The sequence below is a fragment of the Salvia splendens genome, chromosome 19 (genome assembly GCF_004379255.2).
Source record: "Salvia splendens isolate huo1 chromosome 19, SspV2, whole genome shotgun sequence".
Taxonomy (NCBI): Eukaryota; Viridiplantae; Streptophyta; class Magnoliopsida; order Lamiales; family Lamiaceae; genus Salvia; species Salvia splendens.
Window position 1 is genome coordinate 20,235,393 of NC_056050.1, and position 26,514 is coordinate 20,261,906.

The 26,514-nt window shown below is 38.9% G+C and overlaps 4 protein-coding genes across 8 annotated transcripts; 3 read left to right on the forward strand and 1 right to left on the reverse strand.

Annotated features, from left to right (window-relative positions):
• The first annotated feature begins 7,137 nt into the window (after nucleotides 1-7,137).
• On the forward strand, nucleotides 7,138-10,697 carry LOC121779972 (eukaryotic initiation factor 4A-2-like). Its single transcript, XM_042177468.1, has 5 exons — nucleotides 7,138-7,315; nucleotides 8,287-8,365; nucleotides 8,466-8,575; nucleotides 9,021-9,451; nucleotides 9,766-10,697. Exons 2-5 carry the CDS (start codon nucleotides 8,298-8,300, stop codon nucleotides 10,399-10,401), a joined length of 1,245 nt encoding a protein of 414 aa, XP_042033402.1. The 5' UTR covers nucleotides 7,138-7,315; nucleotides 8,287-8,297; the 3' UTR covers nucleotides 10,402-10,697.
• Nucleotides 10,698-12,278: 1,581 nt separating this feature from the next.
• Nucleotides 12,279-15,305, forward strand: LOC121778357 (probable magnesium transporter NIPA9). Of its 2 annotated transcripts, none has more exons than XM_042175689.1 (9): nucleotides 12,279-12,511; nucleotides 13,353-13,451; nucleotides 13,541-13,670; nucleotides 13,749-13,837; nucleotides 14,148-14,204; nucleotides 14,296-14,354; nucleotides 14,451-14,571; nucleotides 14,693-14,841; nucleotides 14,924-15,305. In XM_042175689.1, exons 1-9 carry the CDS (start codon nucleotides 12,401-12,403, stop codon nucleotides 15,141-15,143), a joined length of 1,035 nt encoding a protein of 344 aa, XP_042031623.1. In that variant the 5' UTR covers nucleotides 12,279-12,400; the 3' UTR covers nucleotides 15,144-15,305. The 2 variants fall into 2 exon arrangements, with proteins under 2 accessions (XP_042031623.1, XP_042031624.1); XM_042175690.1 differs by lacking the exon at nucleotides 12,279-12,511 and adding an exon at nucleotides 12,540-13,272.
• Nucleotides 15,306-15,708: 403 nt separating this feature from the next.
• LOC121779437 lies at nucleotides 15,709-16,656 on the forward strand. The gene is made up of 2 exons (XM_042176764.1): nucleotides 15,709-15,883; nucleotides 15,978-16,656. Exons 1-2 carry the CDS (start codon nucleotides 15,859-15,861, stop codon nucleotides 16,550-16,552), a joined length of 600 nt encoding a protein of 199 aa, XP_042032698.1. The 5' UTR covers nucleotides 15,709-15,858; the 3' UTR covers nucleotides 16,553-16,656.
• A 4,037-nt stretch (nucleotides 16,657-20,693) lies between these two features.
• On the reverse strand, nucleotides 20,694-23,636 carry LOC121778799 (rust resistance kinase Lr10-like). 4 transcript variants are annotated; one of them, XM_042176200.1, is made up of 7 exons: nucleotides 23,023-23,636; nucleotides 22,876-22,902; nucleotides 22,762-22,787; nucleotides 22,634-22,650; nucleotides 22,264-22,302; nucleotides 22,098-22,127; nucleotides 20,694-21,998 (listed from the first exon to the last, which is right to left on the reverse strand). In XM_042176200.1, the coding sequence occupies exons 4-7, from the start codon at nucleotides 22,641-22,643 to the stop codon at nucleotides 20,890-20,892; spliced, it is 1,188 nt and encodes a 395-aa protein (XP_042032134.1). In that variant the 5' UTR covers nucleotides 22,644-22,650; nucleotides 22,762-22,787; nucleotides 22,876-22,902; nucleotides 23,023-23,636; the 3' UTR covers nucleotides 20,694-20,889. The 4 variants fall into 4 exon arrangements, with proteins under 4 accessions (XP_042032134.1, XP_042032133.1, XP_042032132.1 ...); XM_042176199.1 differs by having other exon boundaries at nucleotides 22,758-22,787; XM_042176198.1 differs by having other exon boundaries at nucleotides 22,543-22,650; nucleotides 22,758-22,787.
• Nucleotides 23,637-26,514: the final 2,878 nt, after the last annotated feature.

The window sequence follows — 26,514 nt, forward strand, 5'->3', positions numbered from 1 at the left end:
TTTGGAATGCCGAAATGACAAGTAGATCATTGAGATTATCTACTTGTAGGCATTCCTTATGGAATCTCGTCAGGAAGTCGCTGATCTTTTCGTCGCGACCTTGACGTATAGAAAGCAGCTGAGCCGAGGTAATTCGGGCTTCCGCTTTCTGAAAGAACCTCCTATGGAAAGCATCCATTAGATCTCGGTAGGATCGAATGCTGTCTTGAGGAAGGCTGTCGAACCACCTTCTGGCGTTCCCGATGAGCAGCTCGGGGAACAGCTTGCACATATGGACCTCATTGAGACCCTGGTTCGCCATATTATATTGATAGCATCCCAAGAAGTCATGAGGATCCACTAGCCCGTCATAAGTCATTGACGGTGTCCGGTAGTTCCGCGGCAAAGGAGTTCGGATGATATCGTCCGAGAACGGAGTCTTTAATGCTCCGTACATGGCGAACCCGACATCTCTTCGGTACGGAGGAGAAGGAGTTCTCCTGTGATTCCGGTGCCGAGGAGAAACAGGAACATGTCGGGGTTGAGGATTCTTCTTCCTGGAGGACACGGCACTACTGCGGTAGTGACTTTCATGTCTGGATGAGGAAGGAGAATCTACCGTTTTCGTCTTCGGCTGTTGGCTCTTTTGCAGGAAGGCTAAGAACTCCTCCTGCTTCTCAGCCAAGAACAGCTTGACAGCCTCATTCAAATCAGGCTGCTGGGAAGACTCGGTGTGTGGACCTTTTGAGCGGCTTGTTCCTTCACCGTGAGAACTGGAGACATACTTCTCACGAGGCTGCTTTCCAGGCCTATGGGCTGCTGGATTAGCTTCCTCATGGTCATCACGGACGGAGGCACGGGAGTTATGTGATCTGGCATGCATTTTTTTTTTTTTTTTGTGGTGGAAAAAGGGTCAAAAATTCGCTTTATCACAGATTTGGTTCTCTGTTTCCCACAGACGGCGCCAGTGATGAAGCCGCGAATTTCTGATGTTTGTAAATGCTGGTAGAGAATAAAGATCACGACACAATGAATTTACGTGGTTCGATTTACTGAAGTAAATCTACGTCCACGGGAAGAAAAGAGGGCAGAGTTGTATTGCTTGATCTGGGATTACAGCTTACAATACACACTTGCTATATAATCTATTCTGTCTCTAGAGAACGAAAGAGTGAGAGCGTCCTCCTCTGTCAGATCTAAGTTCTATTTATATATTGAACTGAGATTGTGGCTTGCATCACCACCCTAAGTCGTGGAGGTCATGGAGGTCATGAGATCCTGCATGGCCACTAACTAGGCAGTGGCTTACATCATCAGTAATTATGTCGTGGATGTCGTGGAGGTCATGAGATCCTGCGTGGCCACTAACTAGGCAGTGGCTTACATCATCAGTAATTATGTCGTCGATGTCGTGGAGGTCATGCATGAGTCCGCTATCTCCCAGTTCGGTCGAATACTGAGACCGAACTGCTGAATTATTGCCGAGCAGCTTTTGCCGATCTGAGAGTAGAGTTTGATTGGTTGGCTTTTACCGAGCTGTAGGCTGGGGCCGAACTCTTTGGTTGTGCCGAACTGAACTCTTTAGTCATGCCGGACTGATACTCTTTCTTGGGCTTTAGGCTGATGGGCTTGTTTAGTACGTACTCCATCATACGTATACGATTTATTTGTGGTGATAGACTTTATCTTTATGAAAAAGAGATGAAAATAATATTAATTAATATTGATAGTAATAAAAATAAAGTGAGTGTTAATGGAGGCGCGATGAACAAATCGCATATCGACGAGCATTGAGTGGTATAGCACCACGCGTAGATCTTGGCAGCTTCAAGTATATATGCTTTTCATTTATTTATTATTAAGAATCAGTATTTTAAATAATATTTATTCGTCAAAGAATATGTTCCAAATCATCTATACAAAAGTGTGGTATCCCCCCACCCATAAAATACCCCATGGGGGAACCCATAACATGATGTAATTAAAATATGACCAATAAAATTATTAAAATATGCCCATTTGCTTGATTATGGAAAGTCGTTGTTTGGATGTAAACTATAGCTAAATTCAAGAATATGTGATTTGATTTATCTAAATTCTTATTTTTTGTTTGTGCTCGATATGGAGTGATATTTTGCATTTTAATTATGTCTAAAGGCATGTAAAATCACGAAATTTGTATAGTTAATTAGACCTCAAATGCTATAAAATTAACCTTTTATTTTTAAATACTTATCAGAATAGAAGGCTTCTTGTAGTATCGTCTATATTAATTAACCAAATATCGTGCCCGATAATGTATAACAATTTTGTGTGTGTTAGTGATACGAGCATTATTAGTTAGATAAATTAATATCTTTTCCATAACTTTATTTTCTTGTTCGTTAAGTTAGTTATTAGAATTATAAATAAGAGTTATTGTAATCATTTGAGAAATCAATCAAGAATATCAATATTATCGTTTACTCTCTTCTCCAAAGTGAGAACCGTCGTGCTCGACGGGCGAGTCGGAAACTCACCCGCGACAGACATTTATCAATCGCCGATCTACGGACGCCGATCAGCCCGATAGGAGGTTTATCCTATCAAATTGGTGCTTTCATCACGATCTCACCCTTCAAAACACCGATCGAATCACAGCTACGTCGCTGCCCGACAGGAATCCACCGCGCACAACAACAAGTTATGCATTCCCACCATCTCGAACCAAAGTTGCGCCGCTGCCCGATGGAAGACGTTCCGCGCACAACACCAGATTTGGTTGCCGAGTTCCCACCTTGAGGACAAGGTGGATTTCAACCGTGAGGGAGTTGATACGAGCATTATTAGTTAGATAAATTAGGATTTGCATATCTTTTCCATATCTTTATTTTCTTGTTCATTAGGTTAGTTATTAGCATTATAAATAGGAGTTATTGTAATCACTTGAGAAATCAATCAAGAATATCAATATTATCGTTCATTCTCTTCTCCAAAGTGAGAAAACCGTCGTGCTCGAAGGGCGAGTCGGGCACTCGCCCGCGACAGACATTTATCAATCGCCGATCTACGGACGCCGATCAGTCCGATAGGAGGTTTATCCTATCAGTTAGCCTAGGTAGAACGGTTGATGCCCAGACTAAAGGTCATGAGTTCGAGTCCCACTATGACGCGACCTTTAAAATTTATGTTTATTTTCCTATAATTAAAATTATTGTATTACAATCAATTATTGAATTAAGATCGCTAGCTACATTAGATAAGAGAGATGGGGTAGGTGGGTAGGGTTTGATTAGCCAATAATCCATGTAAATAAAGAAGTTGATTAGTACACACGTATTATTAACTTAATGAATTGTTGTACTTTAAAATAGTTTGGTGATGCAATGATAGCAATACAGCATGTGGATGGTTAGTGCATTAATCCTATCGCTTTCCGTTTTTGGAATGGATTTGTTTGAGATGCATACAACTTGCCTTCCTAGTTCTTCTTGTTAATTCTTGCTTGATTTTAAATTATATCGCATCATGATATTCTTGATCAATTGTCACATTATCTTGGGATTTCTATCATGATTTAGTTGATAAGCTCCACACTTTATTGACATGAACTTACATAAAACGATACTGTGTAAAAATTGATTCCTCGCATGTGTTTGTACTGTCTTTGTGGATCATCTATCACATTCGTAATTGGGTGATTTTTCAAGAGTTTGTATCCAATCAAGAATGGTAGAAGAAACGATTAATTTAACGTCTTCGTACGTGGATTAGAAGCCAATCCCCATCCTTTCCTCTATTCACAACACAATTGAGAAACTACTTGAGTGGCATCATACAATGAAACTATTGCATCATGTGACCTTAGGTGTGTTTACTTGATCTATTACGGACTCAATATCTCACATCAACAGCAAAAGCAATCAGTTATATGGGGTTTATAGACTAAATGAACTCTCTCTTTTCAACAGACTAGTCTTTTGGGTTAAGTTATCCTGTTAGATCTGTAAAATTGATGCTTTTATTGAGAGCCCCAACAACTCAGAGTGGTAGCCAGGTAAAGAACTAGCCGTGACCACCGAGTACGTTTGAGGTCAAATCGGAGTGGTGGCCAGGCAAAGAACTCACCGTGACCGACAAGAACTCGGAGTGGTGGCCTGCAAAGAAACAGTCGTGATCAACGAGGACGTTGGCCCTTAAGGGGGGGGGGGGGATTGTTACAGACTCAATGTCCCACATCGGCTGTAAGAGCTACTGATGTGGAGTTTATAGACTAAATGAACTATATCTCTTAATATATTAGTCTTTTGAGTGAGCTCTCATATTTAGTTTGTAACACGATCCCTCGTCAATTGCCTCATTGAAAGGAGTCTTTGGCTTGGTTGGGTTGTTTGTTTCGTGTCTATTTATGACGACAAGGTTATGAGATTGTTTATCTTTTACTGGTGATGTTTGTCTTCATTTTCATGTCATCGTAGTTGAATAAGTGTTTGTGTTGTTTATTGTTGTTTCAAAGTGTAATTTGTTTTTGTGAGATTTTTGGCTTGCATTCTCCATTTTATGAGTTTTTATTTGAATTGAGAAAACTAACTCTTTTGATCTTGATCTACAATGGTATTATAAGTTCTTAGGAGTACATTTTATATATTCTTGTAACATTGAAATTATGTAGGTACAACATTAAGAAAACACAGCTTCAAGGTAAACAATTGTTGAATTTTACACGATTAGAACTCCAAATGAATCCTGCGGGATGAACTATATATGATGTTGGAATATCAAACAAATAAATAAAATAAAATAAAATAAAGAAAATAAAAAAGATGATTGGTGGGATCCAAATAATGGTATTATTGATAGGAATCTTTGTATAGATAATGGAAATAATACTCCATTTTGATTGGTCACATGCAAATTACAGCTTCATTCTTCAGCTTTCAACTTTCGGCGATGGCATCACCTCCACGTGGCAGCATCACACGCTCTTTTTCTTGGTGGCCGCACCCCATCCATTAGATCACTCTTTATTTTAATCTAGCATTTCAAATATTATTTATCTCTAAATACAATCTTTTAATAATTTCTTAATTTTTTTTAATATAATACACAAATTTTGAAAATTTTAATAAGAATAATCAAAACTGATTCGACAAATTATAACAATCAAAACTACATTATTTTAATTTTATTAACTAAAACAAATTAAAGAATAAAATTGTATATCACCTCTCTCCCCCTCTCTCTTGTTGCGTTGCCTATCGAATTTGATCTTATTTACAACTCCAAACTTATTCTTCTTCTTCTTTCATATTTTTGCTGATATTTTTGTGGGATGCTTATGGAAAGAGCCGAAGGCAATTAAGGATATGATCGGCTTACACTTAGATGGGGGATTTACAATTGGAAAATCTAATTAAATCAACTAATGAAATGTTGAGGCATGTATACAATCCCTATTTTAATCATTTTTTTGCTTGGGCACTGAATACTTAAGTTCTAAACTTTAATTAAGTAAATGCTTTTATATTTACAAAGTCATGATTTCATATTCATGGCATACCAATCAAAAGATGTGACTCAAAAGGTTTTTTCAATATAAAAGAATTTGAATTCTCCGAATATGATATGGGCCTAAATATCGGGCTTCATGAGAATTAGGCCACTCGTCATAATAAGTTGGTAGAAGCTTTACTAAACCCGATTTCTCATAGTCGAATAATTATACTACAGCTATTAAAAATAATATATATACTAATTTAACTTCAAAACTATATTTATATATTACTCTCTCCGTCCTTGAAAAGTATAAACTATTTCTTTTTAGTCCGTCCCTGAAAAATATAAAATTTCTAATTTTGCAAATCTAACTACATTATAACAAGGTGGATATCACTCTACACTAACACTACTTCCACTAATACTATACTTACTCTCTCTCTCTTACTTTATCAATTATGCATTAAAATCCGTGTTTGACAAAATGTTAATGCTTTTCAAGGATGGAGGAATATTGTTTTTTTTTTCCTTTCACTTTGTTCCTCATTTTGATATTTTCTTCTTTTCTCAAACTATTTTTTTGCAGCAAATTTGCTTCGATTATCTCTCAAATTTCATCTCTTACTAGTCCTTTAATTTTTGACAATTGGTCTTCATCTACATCAATTTAGTAAGGGTTTAAAAATGATTTCGGACAATTTCAACAAAAATAACAATATAAATAATAAATAAAAATATACTCCCTTTGTCCGTGAATAGAAGTCTCATTCTTATCCGGCACGAGTTTTAAGAAATATTACGAAAAGTGGGGTGTAAGAAAGTTAGTTGAATATGGGTCCCACTTGTATATACTCCCTCCGTCTCATAAAAATATGTGCACTTTCCATTTTCGTCTGTCCCACAAAAATATGTGCATTCTATTTTTGAAAAGTTATATCAATTTAATAATGTAAGTCCCATTATCTACTAATACTACTTTAACTACCATCCTCATCCTCTCTCTTACTTTACCATACCTTTCCACTCCTCTCTCTTACTTACCATTTTTATCTTAATTTTCGTCCATATCCATTGCCCATATTTTTATGGGGCGGAGGGAGTATTAGTTTTAAATGATGTGTGAGTGGAGTGAGTTAGTAGAATGTGTGATTTCTTTACCATTTAAAGTAATTATGAACCAGGACTCTTATTTGTGGACGGATCAAAATAGAAAAATGAGACTCCTATTCACGAATAGAGGGAGTATATGACATGGGTTTAAGCCTCTACATAACCCAATGGATGTATCGATCATTGATAGAGAAAAATTGCTTACCAATTAAGTCGTATTTCATCGTCTCAATATTTGATCCACAAAGATTTGAACATTTTTTTGATAAAATAAAGCATAAATTACTTTTGTGAAGAAAAAATGTAAAAAAAATAAAATTCAACATTTCCTTACTTAAAGTTGGAATAACAAAAAAGAGATAAGTAAAAGTCTCACGAAATGATTGATGGATCTCGAGTGGGCCTTTCCGAACCCGTATTACACGAATGGGCGCATCATCGGCCCAACTTATTACGATAACGAAATTCACAATAAATTCTAAGAAAACGACGTCGTTAACCAATCAATCCGCCAGGGGCAGATACGTAAATGCGTTGAACACGACAACGTGGATCGCAGTAGGCTCAATCCAAAACCCCTAGAAAAGGAAAACCGCACTTTCTCGTTTCGTATTCTCTCTCTCTTCAACTTCTCACTCTTCCTGAACTCCACGGCGTAGATCCGAGGAGTTTTGGGATAACGTTGGCGCTTCAAACAAAGGCCCTAAAGCTCTCACTTTCTTTTCTCTCAGATCCTCGTTTGTGATATCAGGTAGCTTACTCGAGCAGATGTTAGCATCTATACAATTTTTTACGTGATTTCTTACTTCTGTGTTTTTACTTAGTCATGTCTTAGTGGTGGGTGGATGATCTTGTTGAATTGAGCGCTTCATTTGTTGTAGGTTTAGTTGTGAGAGCGCTTTGTTTATTCTGTGTGGTTTTAGTTTGCTAAACCTCTGTAGTTTTTGAAATTGAAGTTTTTGATGCTGTAGTTGCTGATTATGAGGGGTATTTGTTTTCCTTTTTCATGTCTATATAATATAATTATGTTGGGGATTGAAAACGTTATGCTATGTTTTTCTTTTTATTTCCTTTTTCTTGTTTTATCTGTTTAGCCGGTAGCTTCACCGTGTATTTATTGTACTCCCTCCGTCCCCTAATAGGAGTCGTTGTTTGACCGGGCACGAGTTTTAAAAAATGTAAAGAAAAGTTGGTTGAAAAAGTTAGTGGAACGGGGGATCCACTTTTTTATATTGATTTTATAATAAAATGTGAGTGGAGTGAGTTAGTGAAATGTGGGACCAACTACCATTTATGGTAAAAATGAAGACTGACTCTTAATGGGGGACGGCCCAAAAAGGAAATTAGCGACTCTTATTCGGGGACGGAGGGAGTATTTGCTAGGAATTAGGTATTAAAATGTCACTGCTTATTACCTTTGTGTATGGAATTTGGTAACTTTGCGAAGGGAACGTCTGCTCTTCATTAGTCTATTAGAGTAACTGTTTTGCTAAAGGAGCATGATTGATGGATACCAATTTTTATGTTGCAATTTTATTCCGGTGCTACTTGATATAAATTATAATTGAACTGATAGCTTCATTTAATACTTCCGTTATGTGTTATTCTACTGTCTAACTGCTCCTCATATGATATAATGTGGTGTTTTCATTTTTACGTTACTGCAAGACTTTTCAATTTTGTGGTAAAACATAACTTATCATTTGTTGATATTTCTTCCAGTTTTTGCAATCATGGCTGGAATGGCTCCTGAAGGCTCTCAATTTGATGCTCGTCACTTTGATGCTAAGATGACTGAGCTGTGAGATCTTAGCTTCTTTTGTTGTTTTATTTTGAATCGGATAGTGAAAGTGAGCTGTATAATACTGCATTTTTTGTGACCGTCTTAGTCTATGATGCAGACTCGGAACTGATGGTGGTGAAGAATTTTTCACTAGTTATGATGAGGTTTACGATAGCTTTGATGCTATGGGCTTGCAGGAGAATCTACTTAGGGGCATCTATGCCTACGGTATTGAAAACAATTTTGAATTATCGATATATTGTACTTTATTCTCATTAATTTACATTGAAGTTTCATTTAGGGGGCTTTAGTTGTATTTATGTGCATTAATGGGCTTTTGACTGGGCTGGTAGGAAGTTATAAATCTGTGTAGTAAGATGGGTGTGTGCTATTAATTACTACCTCCGTCTTACTGAAGATGCCCACAATCTTGAGTGGCAAGGAGTTTTAGGAAAAGTTATTTTGTGTAATATAGGAAAGTGAGGAAAGGTAGTTGATTGTTTTAATGAGGAGAGATGAGATATGAATTTGTTTCCAGATATGGAAAGTGGACATCTTAAATGGGACAAACTAACAAGGAAATGTGGACATCTTGAGTGGGGATGGAGGTAGTACTTTTTTTCTATCCTTGAGAATTTTCTTTGAAAGTGTAAGGAGTTTCCCTTTTTGTTAGGTTTTGAGAAGCCCTCTGCGATCCAGCAAAGAGGGATTGTTCCTTTCTGCAAGGGGCTGGATGTGATTCAGCAAGCTCAATCTGGGACTGGAAAAACTGCAACCTTCTGCTCTGGGATTCTGCAGCAGCTGGACTACAATGTGGTTGAATGCCAGGCTTTAGTTCTGGCACCCACTCGTGAGCTTGCTCAGCAAATCGAGAAGGTCATGAGAGCACTCGGTGATTACCTTGGTGTTAAGGTTCATGCTTGTGTCGGAGGTACCAGTGTTCGTGAAGATCAGCGTATTCTCTCTAGTGGAGTTCATGTTGTTGTCGGCACTCCTGGTCGTGTTTTTGACATGCTGAGAAGGCAGTCACTGCGCCCTGATTACATTAAGATGTTTGTTTTGGATGAAGCTGATGAAATGCTTTCCCGGGGTTTCAAGGACCAGGTTTACTTTGTATTTGTATCTGTATTTGTGTGCGTGAAAGGTGAACCTAACTTGGTCGGGTGGATTAGGATACCAAGTAGAGATATTTGCAGTAGAACAAAATTGCGTAAAATATAGCTTTTCTTTGTATTTGACTGTCAATAAATGATGCTGTCAATTTGCACAGGCTGCTTTCTTTGTGAATTTTGCTTATTCGCTCCATACACCTTATCTATCATATTTTATTTTTTCCTGCATTTGACTTCACGATGAGTGTATCTGAGCTCTATTTAGTTCATTGTTTTGTTTCTAAAAAGTGGACTGTGTTCATCCAGATATATGATATCTTCCAGTTGCTGCCACCTAAGATTCAAGTTGGTGTGTTCTCTGCAACCATGCCCCCAGAGGCCCTGGAAATCACAAGGAAGTTTATGAACAAGCCTGTCCGCATTCTTGTGAAACGTGACGAGCTAACACTCGAGGGTATCAAGCAGTTTTATGTCAATGTTGACAAGGAAGAGTGGAAACTTGAAACCCTGTGTGATCTGTATGAGACATTGGCTATCACCCAGAGCGTCATCTTCGTTAATACTAGGCGTAAGGTTGACTGGCTCACTGACAAAATGCGCAGCCGTGACCATACAGTCTCTGCCACCCACGGTGACATGGACCAGAACACTAGAGATATCATCATGAGAGAATTCAGATCTGGTTCTTCCCGAGTCCTCATCACCACTGATCTGCTGGCCCGTGGTATTGATGTCCAGCAAGTCTCCCTTGTCATCAACTATGATTTACCGACTCAACCTGAGAACTACCTGCATCGTATTGGACGAAGTGGGCGATTTGGAAGGAAGGGTGTGGCCATAAACTTTGTTACCAAAGATGACGAACGCATGCTTTTTGACATCCAGAAGTTCTACAATGTTGTAGTTGAGGAGCTGCCGGCGAATGTTGCCGACCTCCTGTAAGCAGTTTTTGAGGGCCAGAGGTTAATTCTCCTTGTTTTAAGTAAGTTACAATCTTATTTCGTAGGCTAGTTTATACTATATGTTCAAACTACTGTTTCACAAATTTTTTGGCTTTTGCTCTGTATTTTAATGTCTAAATAACTCCAGTTTGTATGATGATGTGGTTTGGTGAGTCTTTGGAGTTATTGGTATTGTGAGGTTGTGTTGTTGATTTTGGGTCCATCCTATTTCTGTATAAACAGATCTTGTTCATTCTTATTTGCTACTTTCATCTGCATTAAGCTTTGTTTTTTGCTTGTGATTGTGTTTCTTTCTGTATAAACAAAATAGCTTATTTAATTACTAGTGTATCATGATAAACTCCCTGTGATTGAATAAAATACTTTTATTATAGCTCGCCATTTTGTTAATTATCACTTCATATTGAATGAAATATCTATGTTTTTGTTTTTGATTAGTAATTACGTCCTGCAGTTGACTATACTCCATAAATTTCTGACCAATCAAATCATTATAAAAGATTTTCATCCATAAAAAAGATGATGGAAATTCATAAAAGAAAATTGATCACCCATCTTTTTCTACCAGCATGGTGAACTACAGATCAAAGTAATTCTGCTGATGCAAATTTAACCTCAGTTGTGCTAGCTACAAAGTTTACTCTTTGTTTGTTAGAATGAGTGTGAGATGGCTTAAAAATTGATACACCCAAATAGTTTATGGATGGTGGTAATTTTTAATTTAGAATCGCCTAAATGGCTAGTGCGCAAACATGCATTTTCAAAGAAGAATTTTGAATCTCTTGTTAAGTGCGCAAACATGCATTTTCAAAGTCAGATGGATTCCGCCGGACACGGGTTGGTTAAAGCTCAATATCAAGGAAGTGTGGACCCGGTCAGGCGCAGGGGCGGGAGGAATTTTCCGAGACGCTAGCAGCAACATTGTCCGAGGCTTTTTTCGGAAAGTGACAGCAGCGTCGGCTCTTGATGCGGAGCTGCAAGCACTTTCCCTCGGCCTTGAGATGGTTACAGGTAGTGGTAGAAAAGTGTGGATTGAATCGGACTCTAAAGAAGTGATCTCCTTAATTCAACACAACAAACCCGGGCCGGCACATCTACGACATCAAACGACATTCATCCGAAACAAATTGAAGGAGGTTGTTGCCAAGTATTCCCACTGCTATAAGCCTATAACGTCAAAGCAGCGGAATATGCAGCGAAGCTAGGGAGTCCCGAGAATGGCCAGCAGGAATTTGACCGTGACACAGCCCCGACGATGATCAAAGCGTTGGCAAGAATGGATCAACTCAACATGCCGAATTTCCAATTCCTAAGGCACTAGTAGGATGGTGAAGTTTGGTGAACATAGGCTGATCTTACTGTAATTTTTGAGGTGAGTAATTTGGTGTCACTCGCATGTGTGCGGAGAGGACAACAAATTACTCCCTACGTGGCCTCTATGTCACTTTTGGGCATAAAGCGTGTAAATGGTCTTTTATGATATGAAGGGATGAGAGACCCACGAACCCTCTACCACAATGACGTTAAAAAAAAAGATGCTTCTATTCCGACAAATAAATTGAAAGTTCGAGTTAGCCGAGCACTATTAAAACCTAAACAACTTTTTCAACATTTTTATCAAATTAATAATTTTATATGGTCGTATTGCTACTGGCTAGCATAGAAGTAATATTAATCCCCCTCTTGGGAAAAAAGCGTCGTGCAACCAACACGCTTTTGGTTCACTGAAACCGAATGAAAGAAAACGAAATATTGCATGTCAATGGAATATCAAAATTGTCAAAGCCGAAGTTATGAGTATTTATTGCTTGAATAAATCAACGGAGACTGTGATAATCGACAGAGATCTTTGCCGCGTGTCGAAATCCACACATACTTCCCCTTCATTTATGCGCAATTGCATCGATCTCTGCACGCAGAAATATAGTAGAACACACTAGCAAAAAAAATTAAAATATAATAGTAATAATCAGGGAGAGATGTGGGAATCAATTTGCTTAACGATTGCGGCTACAGCCGGAAACAGCATTGGCAAAGTGCTCCAGAAAAAGGGCACCCTAATTCTCCCACCTCTCTCCTTCAAGCTCAAGGTATTCTAATAAAGCTGTTTTCTGGTTTTCTGTTTAATTGATTTGGATGCATAAATTGGGGTGAAGATAGTCGTTTCTCTGTTAATTGGATTTTTGGTATGTAAAAAATGTGATCTTTTTTATCTATTTTTATCGATTACCTTTGCATTGTATTGAATGAGCTTATTTATAGGCGTTTCTCTTTCTTAAATGTGTGTGTTGTGTCTGTTTGTGTAATTCCATATGTTTGAAATGAACTTATTTTGTGTGAAATTTTGATATTTGATTTATTCTCGTTTTCTGGGGAATTTTCCTTTATAATTTGTCTATGCATCTTTGTATGTATGTTGTTGTTTGTTTACATTTGTAATTGCCAAAATCCATTGTTTAGAAAATGTATGGAATTCTTACAGTAGAAATCTAACTCTTTCAGCTGTGTTATGCTGAATGCAAACTGATTATATCGATTATTGGAGACTCTCGATGAATTATCGGGGACCATTGGTGATCTCTATTGTAATATTTCAGTTAAGTGTCCAAGTTTTAGTAATGTCACATGTATTAGCTTTAGGCTGTCTTTGATGAAATTGTTCCCAAGTATGTTCCAACTACGAATATAAGCCACTAGTTTTGGTAACGAGGGTGTGTTTCGGAACTTCCCTGTGGTCCATATAGTAGCAGTAGCCGTTGATCTTGAAGTAAGGAACTGGTTCAAACTCGTGTTATAGCCCTTGCTGTCCTCATTGACAAGAAACATGGAAAGAAATTGCCACTGTATGCTCGTATGTTGATGAATATATTTACGATGCATCTAATTCAGATTAAAGTAGAATAGTTATGATAAGGGGATCTGTATTTTCAGGTGATAAGAGCATATGCTTCTAACAGTCCTTGGATAATTGGATTCTTGATGGATATTTTTGGGGCCATCTTGATGTTGCTCGCACTATCTCAGGCTCCTGTAAGATCTCTGAACCTACACACGTTGAGTTATTTACAGAGCCTGTAGATCATGATGGTGGCTCTTATATTGAAATTTTTTGAATGTAGGTATCGGTGATTCAACCTGTTTCTGGCTGCGGACTTGCCATTCTCTCAGTGTTTTCTCATTTTTATCTAAAAGAGTTCATGAATGCCATCGACTGGATCGGAATTGCTTTGGCTGGTATTGGCACTATAGGTAATGTAAGTCGATATATTATTCATATCACTATTTTTTACGACCCTGTCTCTGATTTGTTGCGTTCTTTGCATCCAGGTGTTGGTGCTGGAGGAGAAGAACAAAATTCACCATCCATCTCAATTATGTATTTACCATGGCTGGCATTTGTTGTAGTGCTCGTGTTTGTAGGTATCTTACCTTATTCTTCTAATTGGTATTTGCTGGTTGATGTCGGATAATGTTGAAAATATTATAAACATGCCTATCTGGTATTCAAAAGTTGAATAGTACTGAATTTGCTTGATTTTTCTTAGGCACCTATATCGTACTATGATTCTGGTTCGACTATCATTGTATAGTTGTTCCCGTTTTGTTTGTTCCAATTAATGATATGCTTAAACATTGCTTCTTTTGACTTCCCTTGTAACACAGCCATCCTACGTAGATTACTCGATTCTTTACCACCTAACATCTAATATTGTTTGCTTCTTTTAGGTTCTTCTTAATGGATGGCTTCGTGTGTATAGACGGCAAAGAAGAGAACAAGAGTTGGTATAGTTAAACATTATGATTAATGATATCGTCTTAATGAAGTGCTTTATTAGTCTCATGGGTCTGAATAGTCTGCTTTTCAAACTTGCAGATGCAATACGAAGTGGTCGAGGAAATCATTTATGGCTTGGAGTCCGGAATCCTATTCGGGTAACTCTCTTGAACTCAACCATTACTTGTTTCTTCAGATTCTTCTAATACTTGTCATCTTACGAGAAAAAAGAAACCCACGAAACGCAATTGCAGGATTGCATCTGTAATATCAAAGATGGGATTCTTGTTCTTGGAGCAAGGATCTTCCAAGTTATTGCTTCCCGTTTGTGTCTCGATCAGCATAACGTGCAGTGCCTCTGGATTTATTTACCAGGTAAGCCGAACACCACTCGATTTTGATCTTGCACGTTCGATCAGAGTCTCTTGAACATGTTCTAGATTATCTTGTTGTTTCATAATTATAACGTGTTCTTCGTTTCTGCTCTTGTAAAAAGACCCGTGGTTTGAAGCACGGAAGAGCAATCGTCGTGTCCACGTGTGCAGCTGTTGCCTCGATCATGACTGGTGTGCTTTCCGGCATGTTTGCACTTGGCGAACAGCTGCCTTCGGCCCCCACATCTCGCCTATTGCTTCTCCTCGGATGGTATCCAAATCCACATTCTTTCATCTCTCGTGTCTCTCTCTCTTGTTCGGACTCTTTAAATTGTTAACTCCGTCTCGTGCAGGCTCTTCATCATCCTCGGAGTGATCCTGCTGGTATCTTCGTCAAGGTTGATGCAACACCTCCGGAGGCCGTGGAGACGCTTCACACGAGGCGGGATCGAGAGGAGTTTCGTCCAAAGGCAGGGGAGCTCGGCCCGTGCAAGGAACACAATCCCGAGCACCGTGATCCAAGCGAGCACGCTGCATCATTTGATACCGCCCCCTGCGAAAGCGAAAGCTTGAGCTATTTTGATTCGGTTCGAGTGTACAGTTTTATGTTGCGTTTTGGGGATTTCATAAAATGTTGAATAGACATAATTTTGAAATAGCTAAAGCCTAAAAATCATTGGAGAATACAATTTTATTTTTTCAGACCACAAATACAAAGATTTCTTGAATTTCCAATTGATTATTGGACCCATTGTATATTTTTACAATGTTTACACAACGTTAATGACTAAACAAAACAAAATCAGCCCATGTACTATTTTTTACTTTATCAATTCATATATAGTAATAATATAAAAATACAATGCCTAACTCCCTAGCTTTAGCTTATTAAGTTAAACAGAATTTGTCATAGATTGGGGGAGTATTGATAACTTATTTTTGCATGCTTAGTTAATTTTCAACTTTGAAACAAGCATCTTATATTTGTTTTTTTACTAAAACTGATAATCTATTTATTACGAAAATAATTTTCAACGAAAATGACTAATTTTAGCCGTCAAAATTTAATGTTGTAGCTGAAATAAAGGCCCTAGCTCTCACCTGAATTCAAGCAATCCTCATCGAGGAAGTAAAAACCAAAACAACAATTTTCAAACCTCTAAAAAATAATTGAAATCATTTGTATATCTCCCACACAATTAATCAATCCAAACTTTTGTCGACGCTGAAAAAAAAACACCAGTGTCACCGGTTGCAAATTCATGAAACTTTTTTTCCCTCTAAACAAATGGGGAGAAGAAAAAAATCCGTAGGTTGTTCAAATTTAATCTCTTTCTCATCTTACTTCTTTATTATGAAAGAAAAAATAAATATGATATTTTCTCGTACCGATATTTTTTCAAACAGTTTCATACTTTTGCGGCGTTCTTTTCCGCAAGAGACCGCCCGCAGTGGAGGATGACGACAGCAGCGAGGAATACCCAGATCCCTCCACCGCGAGCTCCGACGGCGTCCGCGGTGACGGCACCATGACGCCGGAGGATGTGGCCGCGAAGCCATGCAGCCCCGAGCAGACGCCGTCGCTGCCTATGCCGCCAGGAAACAGCCACATGCGGACGGTCTCCTGCAGCCATAACCTCCACCACCGCCGCACCAGTTCTGGAGTCTCGAGGCTCGTGTCGAGCATGAGCGTCCGAGTCATGGGCGGCAGTGGTGGGGCCGCGGAGAAGCCTTCTCCCCGGATAAGGGAGAGGGCGCGGATTTTCAAACACGAGGATTCGGTGTGGAAGAAGACGATAATATTAGGAGAGAGATGTAGGGTTCCCGAGGACGAGGACGAAGACGATGTTAAATTATTCGACGAGAAGGGGAATAAGATTATTACGTACCATCCCAAGTCGCATAGCGGATTGTTACAATATTCTAGGCAGAGTACATCTTTAGATGCAGACCATGATTTTCGGACAAACTTGAAGTTGTAGATGCATTATATTGTGTTGTATATACTTTTTCATGTCATGATTATAATTTTGTTGCATTTGGAATTTTGGTTGGTAGTTTGGATCATAATTTAGATTTCATTTGGATCATGTGAGGGATCTGTACACATTGATTTTTGTAAGTTGAATTTGAGATTAGAAACGGAAAGGCGATTGATCTAACGAAATTCATTTGTTAGTATCTGAGTTTTGATTTGTTTTACTAGTACTATTTTTTATTTTAGACAAAATCTGAGTTGCATAAAATTGTTGTGTTTTTGTTATAATGTAGAGCTTATTTTGGTTACGTAAAAAAATTTGTCCAATAAATCACACTTAGTGTTTATTATGTATAATCACTACAAAAACAACGATTTCACCGATGAATCCTTTTTTAACAGCTCCATAATAGTTGTCGCTATCATTGCATATTGAGCTATAAAACGACGGTAATAGCTTGTAAGGCCGAGAAATCCCCTCAATTGTTTCATCGTCTTGGGCGTAGGCCAAGCTACGATGACCTTTATTTCCGCTGGGTCGGCCTTGAGCTGTCGCATAGTAATCACATTGATACGATTCTTCACTTAATTAGTTTAGATTTATTAAGATTTTGCATATCTTTACGTATATTTATTTCTTGTTCGATAAGTTAGGATTTAGTATTATAAATAGGGAAGAATGTGATCATTTGAAGCAATCAAGGAAATACAATATTAATCTTTTGCCCAACGACGAGTTGAGAATTTTCTTTACTAAGATCTCGCGCTGCCCGACGGAGAGGAATTCCCGCGCACAGCCGGTTCTTGCTACCGCCGATCCTTCGTTAGGACGCCGGTAAAACGGGATACGACGTAGGGTCGTATCATCTGGTGCTTTCATCCGTGAACTCATGAGCCGTTTCCACAATAACGGTGAATCAGTGTGGGGCGTTAATCGCCCGGATACTTTCCCTAATGGTGCTTCTCGTCGGCCGAATTTCAACATCCGACGGAACGAGATCTTCCAGCGCCAGGAGATCGATGACGGCGAATTGGAGGGTCGTCCACAAGGAGATTTGCATCGCGATGATCCCATGAATGAGAAACTTGATCGCATATTGGACAAGATGGAAAGGTTTGATCAATGGAAGGACGCGGCGGCTCGCCGCTTTGATCGTTTGGAGCCGGTGGCGTCGCGAGAGCGAGAAGCTTCTCTAGGGGTCGACGCGGCAGACGAGGAGGAATACGAGGAGTTCAGAATGAGGAAATCGGGGGAGAAGGGTTACCGCGCGAGAAACCCTAGTGTCGGCTTTCAAGAATTGGAGTCTGACGTGAGGGGTCGTCGCGCCGACAGGTTCAGCGGGAGCGCTGACTGGGAACCTCCAGGAAATCGATATGGCCGCCCGGCGTTTGGTGGGTGGCAGCAGCAGTCAGACGCGCCGCCGTCGTGTTGGGACCCCCCCAACGATATAACCCAGCCGCGGCGGGGTTTGACAAGAACCAGGTTTCGATGAAGCCTCCCAGATTCGATGGGAGCGAGGCAACAAATTGGATTGCCAGGGTTCAATACTACTTTAATCACGTCATGATGCCCGATGCCCAACGTCTTCACTATGCAGTTATGTTATTTGATCCGCCGGCATCTGAATGGGTCTTCAATTATTGCGCGAACAACGAGTTCGTAACTTGGCAGAAATTCCTGGAGGATGTACGTCACCATTTTGATCGTCAAAGCTTCAGAAATTTCCACGGCTTGATAGCAAAGTTGACACAAACAGGGACGGTACTGGAGTACCATGACACGTTCGAAAAATATATGAATCGGGTGAAAGGGGTGCCGGAATCAGATCTGTTTACATTGTTCGTCGCGGGCCTTAAACCCGCCATGCAGGAGCGGCTGCAGCTGCACAGACCATCGTCCTTGGCAGCTGCTATGGCTCTAGCACTGGAGCTCGCAGATACGCAGGCTGACCGCTGGCACCAGCCACCGCAGCCGACAGCGACTCGTCGCCCCTGGCAGAACAGGGACGGTAGGGGTCCGACGGGAGTCCCCCCCGGGCAGCAGCCGCCCCAGGCATCAGGTGCTGTGGTTCAAACCCAGGGAGGTTCAGGCCGACCGACTGTTCAGATGAGACCCCTGATGGTTCAGGTTTCGCAGGCGAAGAAAGCGGAACGGGCTCGGATGGGCATGTGCTATTACTGTCCCGACAAATGGGTGATAGGTCATGTATGCAAACAACGTTTATTGTGTTACGCTGGAGAGAATGGAAGTGGGGATGATGGAGAGAATAATAAGTTGAAGAGTTATTCGCAAGAGCAGGAGGAGCTGAGGAAACAGATTGTGAAATCTCTGGAGGAAGAAGATGATGGTAGCAGTAGTGAATCAGAGGGCAATGATGAAGAATCAATAAAAATTCCTAAAGTGGATGGTGATAATTCTACTAATGAGTCCGATTCCTTTGACAAGGATGGGAGTAAAAGTGAAAATTTTGAAGAAAAAGCAAAGATAACAAAAAATGCACTTCGGAACATTATTTCTTCATATTCTGGAAATGTGGATGGTGGTGATGATTCCGGATTGTCTAGAGGAAACAGCGATAAATCCATGCCAGGTGAAACATTTGGTGAGGAGTATTATGGTGCCGGGGATGTTGATCCGCAGTTTGGGACTGGTGAAGATGAAGATGAGAAGCTGCACATTGACAATGTTCTTTGGAATGCTTTGAATATGCTGTCGGATGATGATAAGGAGCTGCCATATGGAGGAGTTATGAAGTGCTTGCTAGCCACAAAGACAGTTAACATCGGGCAAAACATGCCGGCAAAACCAGTTGTCTTCACAAATGTTCAGGACTTTGATGAGGATTACTATGTCGGGAGACGTTTGCCTATTTGGCGTGTGTTCGATCCAGGAGGAGACGCCTCACCAAAGCTTCTGCTACCGACTACCGTTGTTGCTTCGTAATTTCCATCTCGAGGACAAGGTGGATTTTAACCGGGGGAGAGTTGATACGATTCTTCACTTAATTAGTTTAGATTTATTAAGATTTTGCATATCTTTACGTATATTTATTTCTTGTTCGATAAGTTAGGATTTAGTATTATAAATAGGGAAGAATGTGATCATTTGAAGCAATCAAGAAAATACAATATTAATCTTTTGCCCAACGACGAGTTGAGAATTATCTTTTACTAAGATCTCGCGCTGCCCGACGGAGAGGAATTCCCACGCACAGCCGGTTCTTACTACCGCCGATCCTTCGTTAGGACGCCGGTAAAACGGGATACGACGTAGGGTCGTATCACACATGCCCTAGATAGTCCACCGTGTGTCGCTGCAAAAGAGCATTTGGATAGCTTCACAAAAGAATTATGGACAACCAAGAAAGAAAGGACCAGAGTGATGTGTTGTGCATGTAATTGTAACGTCACACTCTATATATGAGGATATTGTCAAAAAGAACAATGACGGACTTGTGAGGTAGCGGTTGGAATATGCTATTAATGGTTGCCTAGAATGTAGAAGGTGCGTTTGTGAGACCCTAGTGGCACTACCTAAAACTGATAGTATCCTTCATAGTGGCGGAGCTACGGTGGGGCTAGGAGGCCATTGGGCCCCTCAACAATTTGAACTTTACCTATATACTTCCTTCGTTCCATAGTAGTAGGGGCGTTTCTTTTTGGCACGTGATTTAAGAAAAATTGTGGTAAGTGAGTTAAGTAAATGAAGAATAAAGTAAGAAATAAAAAATGTAGAAAGATGAAGAGAGAATAAAGGAAGAGAGAGTAAAGTAAAAGAGAAAAATGTGTTGACTTTTTTTATAAAAGGAAATGACTCCACTATTATGGAACGTACCAAAATGGTAAAATGACTCCACTAGTATGGAACAGAAGGAGCATAACATATGCATACAAACCACTCTACAATTATTTGGTTCTAGCCTTTCATCGTTATTTTTCTCGCGAGATTTCCCTTCGTTTTCATTACGGTGGCCGGTTGGTCGTCTCCCGAACAACTGAACAAAGACTTTCCATCATGCATTGTAACTCCAATTATCATATATGGATACAATGAACAATATCTTTTTTATTACTTTTGATATTTTACGAAGCTAGATATTGACGAGGAAATGCAACTAATATCTGAAGGCTATATAGCTGTTTAAAAATATGAAATTCGTCGGAATTGCATTCCGAGACAAAGATTTCAGTTTTCAAGATTACCTCTATTATATTATTCTACATGCATTGTACAAACAAACACTAACGAGCTAACATTTCTGAACTGCAACCCTTCAGCTTCCACCTTCGCCAGATGCCGGTCTTTGGAGTTAAGAGATGAAGAAGAACTAAGCTTTTTAATTAAACAAAATCAGAGGAACATGTAATTTCAGTTTGATCAAAACTAACTCCTATTTGAGTTGATTGAGAAGGAATTTGCAAACGTTCAACATCACCTTCCAACATCTCTAACACCTTGTTCATTGATGGACGGTCATTTGGGCTCAACAATATACACCACAATGCAACTATTGTCATCTTTCTAACAATACTCTCTCTACTCTCATTCTCATCGTCATACCCAGCTTCTTCGATTTCAATATCCTTCCCTTGCTCAAAACAATCATATATCCAATATGGAAAATACTGGCTGGAATGACCGTTCTTTCCTCTCAAGTCTCTCTTTAACCCCACCATATCGATTAACATCATCCCGAAACTATACACATCAGCCTTATAAGAGACTGCTCCCATACTTCTGTTGATTAGTTCAGGAGCAACATACCCTATAGTTCCTCTAGCAGTAGTCAAGCTCACTGTATCTTTACCCGTAGAGCAAAACTTTGCTAGCCCGAAATCAGATATTTTGGGGACGAATTTATCATCCAGAAGTATGTTATGCGGCTTGATGTCAAAATGCAGAATCTGGATGTTACAACCTCGATGTAAATACTCAATCCCACGAGCAACTCCAACTGCAATATCAAACTTCGTGTCCCAATTTAGTGGCTTCATGTTTTCTCGGTTGAAGAGGTGCTTTTCAAGAGATCCATTAGTCATGAAATCAAAGACAAGGGCAAGTTTGGAGCCATGTGCACAGTACCCAACTAGTTTTACAACATTGACATGGTGTATCCTTCCAATATTTGCGATTTCATTCATGAAGTCCTGCCCTTTTCCTCCCGATTTCCCCAGTAGTTTGACTGCAACATCATGGCCGCTGCGGAGCTTGCCTTTGTAAACAGAACCGTAACCTCCTTGACCTAATTTATCTCGAAAACCTTTGGTCATTTTTTTAATGTCTAAATAGGAGTACCTAATTGGGGCGAGATTGTTGTCACTTTGTAGAAATGATTCAATATCTTCATGTAAGGAGAGACGCCTTGTTCGGAATTTGTAAATCAAAAGCCGCACCACCAAAGGGAAGGTGAAGACCCTTGATGCGCAAATGATGATGCTTACTATGAGGGCTGAGAAGACGTGGAAGAAACTCAAATCTTTGCTATGTATACACATGTTATCTTTTAGTAAGTTGATGAATTAGTAAACAAAATGAAATGAAAGCGTACCAGGCAGTAGATAAGTCGGTGATCTGGTCACTGCAAGCACATCAAATACACTATAAGCAAAAATCAAGAGTGAAAAATCGATAGCATGACTAAGAAAGGAAATGATAGTTACCCTAATACTTTAGTAAGTTGATGAATTAGTAACAAAAATAAAATGAGACTGTACCAGGAAGTAGATAATTACTCTTTGACCCGATTACGACTGCTGCGAGCACAACGAATCATACATCATAAGCCAAAAGAAGAATAAAAATATACTTCATCCGTTACTTTTTATTACTTTTGGTAATATGCCCCACATTCTACTTGCTCATCTCTCTCATATTTTATTAAAGTACGACCCTCACTCCACCAACTTTTTCTATCTAATTTTCTTAACATTTCTTAAAACCGAGCCAAGTCAACTTATGCCACTTAGTTCGGTAATGTATATAAGGATTCTTACGTTGAATCACGGTGAAAAAGAGAGCTGATTTATAATATAAGAGCATTGATACAGCTGCGAATCCAATGATGGTGAACACAGGAGGGCTTACCACTGCACATAACAGACCTGCAATTCATAATTTTTTTTCTTCATCAAAAGTTGACTCTTTTAAATCTTTTTCATGATCAAAACAAACACCACGAATATTTAACGATGCATAAATAATTTCACACCTACAATTATCAGAAGAATCGGGATCATACCTGCAGATATATAATAATAACCTTCAGTTAATCATATCTTAAAGAGATGTAACTATATAATATGAGATAGAGTTAAAATGGAGTGTACCAAAGAAGATTGATTCATAAAATTTAGCTGCATATTTCCAAAAAAAAAGAGCATTAGCATATGTATAAACAGAAGAAATCTATTGACAATTGAGTCTTAGGCAGGGTGAATTTGCAGTGGGGGCAGAAGACGAGTTCGAATCCGTACAAGAGAGAATGGTGGATTTCAGAGAGTGAAACGTTGTCGAAATTGTTAAATCCGGGCCATGAAGTCATCACTATGAGATCGACTCTGCACAAGCGTGGCACCTCAGAGGCATTCAAGTGTCCCACCTTGATATAAGCATATGTGTTGTGTGAATAATTAGAGGAACAATGACTAGTAATATCTGTGAAGAGGGAAGAGTTGTTCAATGGATGTGGGCAGCTTACAAAATTAAATGGGTTTAGTGTTGTTGGAATTCGGTAAGGAAAAGGATGAGGATTATCAAAGATGAAGGTAAAGATATATGAAGACACAGTGGGAAAAGAGCAGATGTTATTGTTGTTAATGGATGAATCAACCAGCCTGATGGTGGAGTTTTGGTAGTCGATTGCTTTGACGTGGTAGTTTTGGGAGTTGAGAGAGATGGAGGTGACATTGTTGTGGCAGTGAAGCTCAAATCTGCGGTCACCGCAGTTTTTGGGGTCGTCGTTGAGGCGGAAAGGGTAGCTGATATTGGAAAGGATGCCGCAGGCAGAAGGGGTGCACTTTGCATCATAACATGGGAATAAATGGAGTATTACTAATGCAATCAACAGAGATGAACATTTCATCATATTGTTGTGTGATTTGATTCTGATTAACAATTCTTGAATACTAATCTCTTGAGTTAGTAGTAACTAACCAGGGGTCAGCATGTCATGTTAGAGAGAAGGTTCATCAATTCTTGAATATTAATCTTTTGAGTTGACTTTGGTTTTATGGATATTAATTTATGTATATTTATTCAGGTTGCGTGGGAGTTAAAATATTACTTCAAACATCTATACTATACTATATTGTTGTGAATTGGAATTACTTAGATACACATCTTTGCAGAAAAGTCAAGAAATTATTAGTACTATTAATTTTATTTTCGTTTACGATGATGCGGTTTGCTCTTTAATTCATATTTAACCAAGATGAGTTCGACTTGATATTTTTAGAACTAGTAATTACTCCATAACTCATGCACAAAACATTCTGCTAATGATTTTGCAAATAAGTTACGCCAAGTTTAACAATTTTCGGATTATTTCCTACCAAAACTATTTCGTGGACGATCGAATATATGATATCCAGGTTTACAAATGATAAGTGCCTAAACAATAATAGTAGTAATATTTAAAAGGTCAATTTGTAGTTCAATATTTTTTGATCCTTTTCTTTTATTTGACTTTTATTTATTTATTTATTTGAAAGGAAAGTGCCACAAATATCATTAAATCAAACATCTGGGTCACCATATCTTGCGCCGCATGTTTAGCCGAAGTCAATCAATAATTGAACATTAACCCCTTCCATTTCACCAAAATATATTGATAGCCCTATCAAGTACTATAACACGATCATATTGGAATACTAGATGAGTTGAAAAATAAACGTTTCGGCACATTAAATATTATACATAGAAAATGAATATTTTGTTGTTCACATAAATAGGTGCACTACAAAACTTAAATGCATAAAGTAGAAGAGGCTATTAAGACATTCAGTCTATGTTTTCACTTTATTTGCACACTTAACAATCATACGAAGCATTGTTTTTAAACAAAGGGCACTTGAGCTCTATTGACTATTGCACACACTCTATCACTCTTGCACATTAATCTCATCATGATACAGCAAGACACGGTATCTGTAAAACATGTAGTTTCGATTTTATCCACATTGATTAATGTTTGAGGTGACTGAGACGGAGAATTTGGAATTTGAAGACGCTTAACATCACCTTCCAGCATCTACACTACTTTATTTATTGATGAACGATCATCCGGATACATCTGTATCCACCACAATGCAACTATTGTCATCTTCCGCACAAGCTTCCTTGTGCCTTAGCTATCCTCATTTCCGTTCGTCTTTTCAACTTCAACATCCTTACCATGCTCAAAGCACGTATATATCCAGTAAGGAAAATATTGGCTAGGATCGCCATTGTTTACTTTCAAGTCTCTGTTTAAGCCCACAATTTCCATCAATAGCATCTCTAAACCATACATATCAGCCTTGTAAGACACTGCACTAATACTTCTGTTGATTAGTTCTGGAGCAACATATCCTATGGTCCCTCTAGCTAGCAGCAGTCATTGTCACCGCATTCTTATTTGTGGAGTATTTCCCCCATCCCATAATAGATGTCATACCTTCCTTTTTAGTTTGCTCATAAAAGATGTAACATTTCCATTTTTAGAAAAAGTTCACTCTCACATTAATATAAAAAATATATTTTCTGTCTCCATTTAATACACAAAATAAAACCTTATAAAATCTCGTGTCGTCCCTTAAGTGTGACATCTTTTGTGGAACAGAAAGAGTAATAATTAATTATAAGATGGACACACCAAGTCATCTTGCTACTTTGTTATTCCTAGACTAGGGAATATTTTCTCCTTCAATTGGGTGATAGTGGGAATGGAATATAATACGAGGAAAGTGGAGGCAATATTGATTTTCAACAATTAATGCCTTATTTCAGTCGATCCCGCCATCGGTTAATGAATACCGTCGGGAAATTCCCAAAATTGGCATACCTCCGCTTCCACCCAATCCTTGCTATGTGATCATAATATATCTCAAGGAACTCCAGTTTAATTTCATGCTTTAGATAGTTACAAAAGGGAAAAAAAAATCCTCAACCCAAACAGCGAACGATGCCGTTAGTCGGTGACAACCTTCTTCAGCTCAACGAGTTTTGATACCACGAGATTCATTGTTGGATCCGTCATTATTTACTCAAGCTTTCGTCTTCGAAATATATATATTTAAACATTAAATATATATATTTCGAAGCCACATAACCATAATTTGATTTCTAGTTCGGTCTTTAAAATTAGTTCGTCACAACTCTTACTTCCCTACCTTATAGTTCAATAACTAGGCTAATGATTTTTGACCCATACACAAATAAAATTTGAAGCCAATAATATTTGTCACGCCCGCATTTCCTAAGGATAGGAAGTACGGTGGACCGCGACTAGGGGAGGAATAAAGAAGCGGGGAAGAAAGGGGAGAACAGGAATATTTGACCCAAAAGCATTTATTAAAAAGAAGTTCACTTCAAACATTGTACTAAGAAGACATTTCTAAAGTTAATGTAAACAGAGTTAAATAAAAACAATGTATCGGATTACAAAGCAGCGGAAAAGACCAAAAGACAGATGATGCCGGGTATGACGACACGACACCATCCAAAAGACCAAGTAAAAACACTCATTTGGCTTTCACTGCTCAACATCCGTCATCCCCATCGCCGCTCAACCTGCACATTAAGAAAACAACATGCAGGGCTGAGTACTTATTGCACTCAGTGGACACACGCCAAAATCATAGTTTGTCATGCCACATCAGTGTAACCTTGGGGTTTTAAGTGTAAGAAAGTAACCCAAGTACACAAAATATATTTCATAAATTCGACTGCGCAGTCATTTTCAGATATTGCCACCCTTATTCCCACTA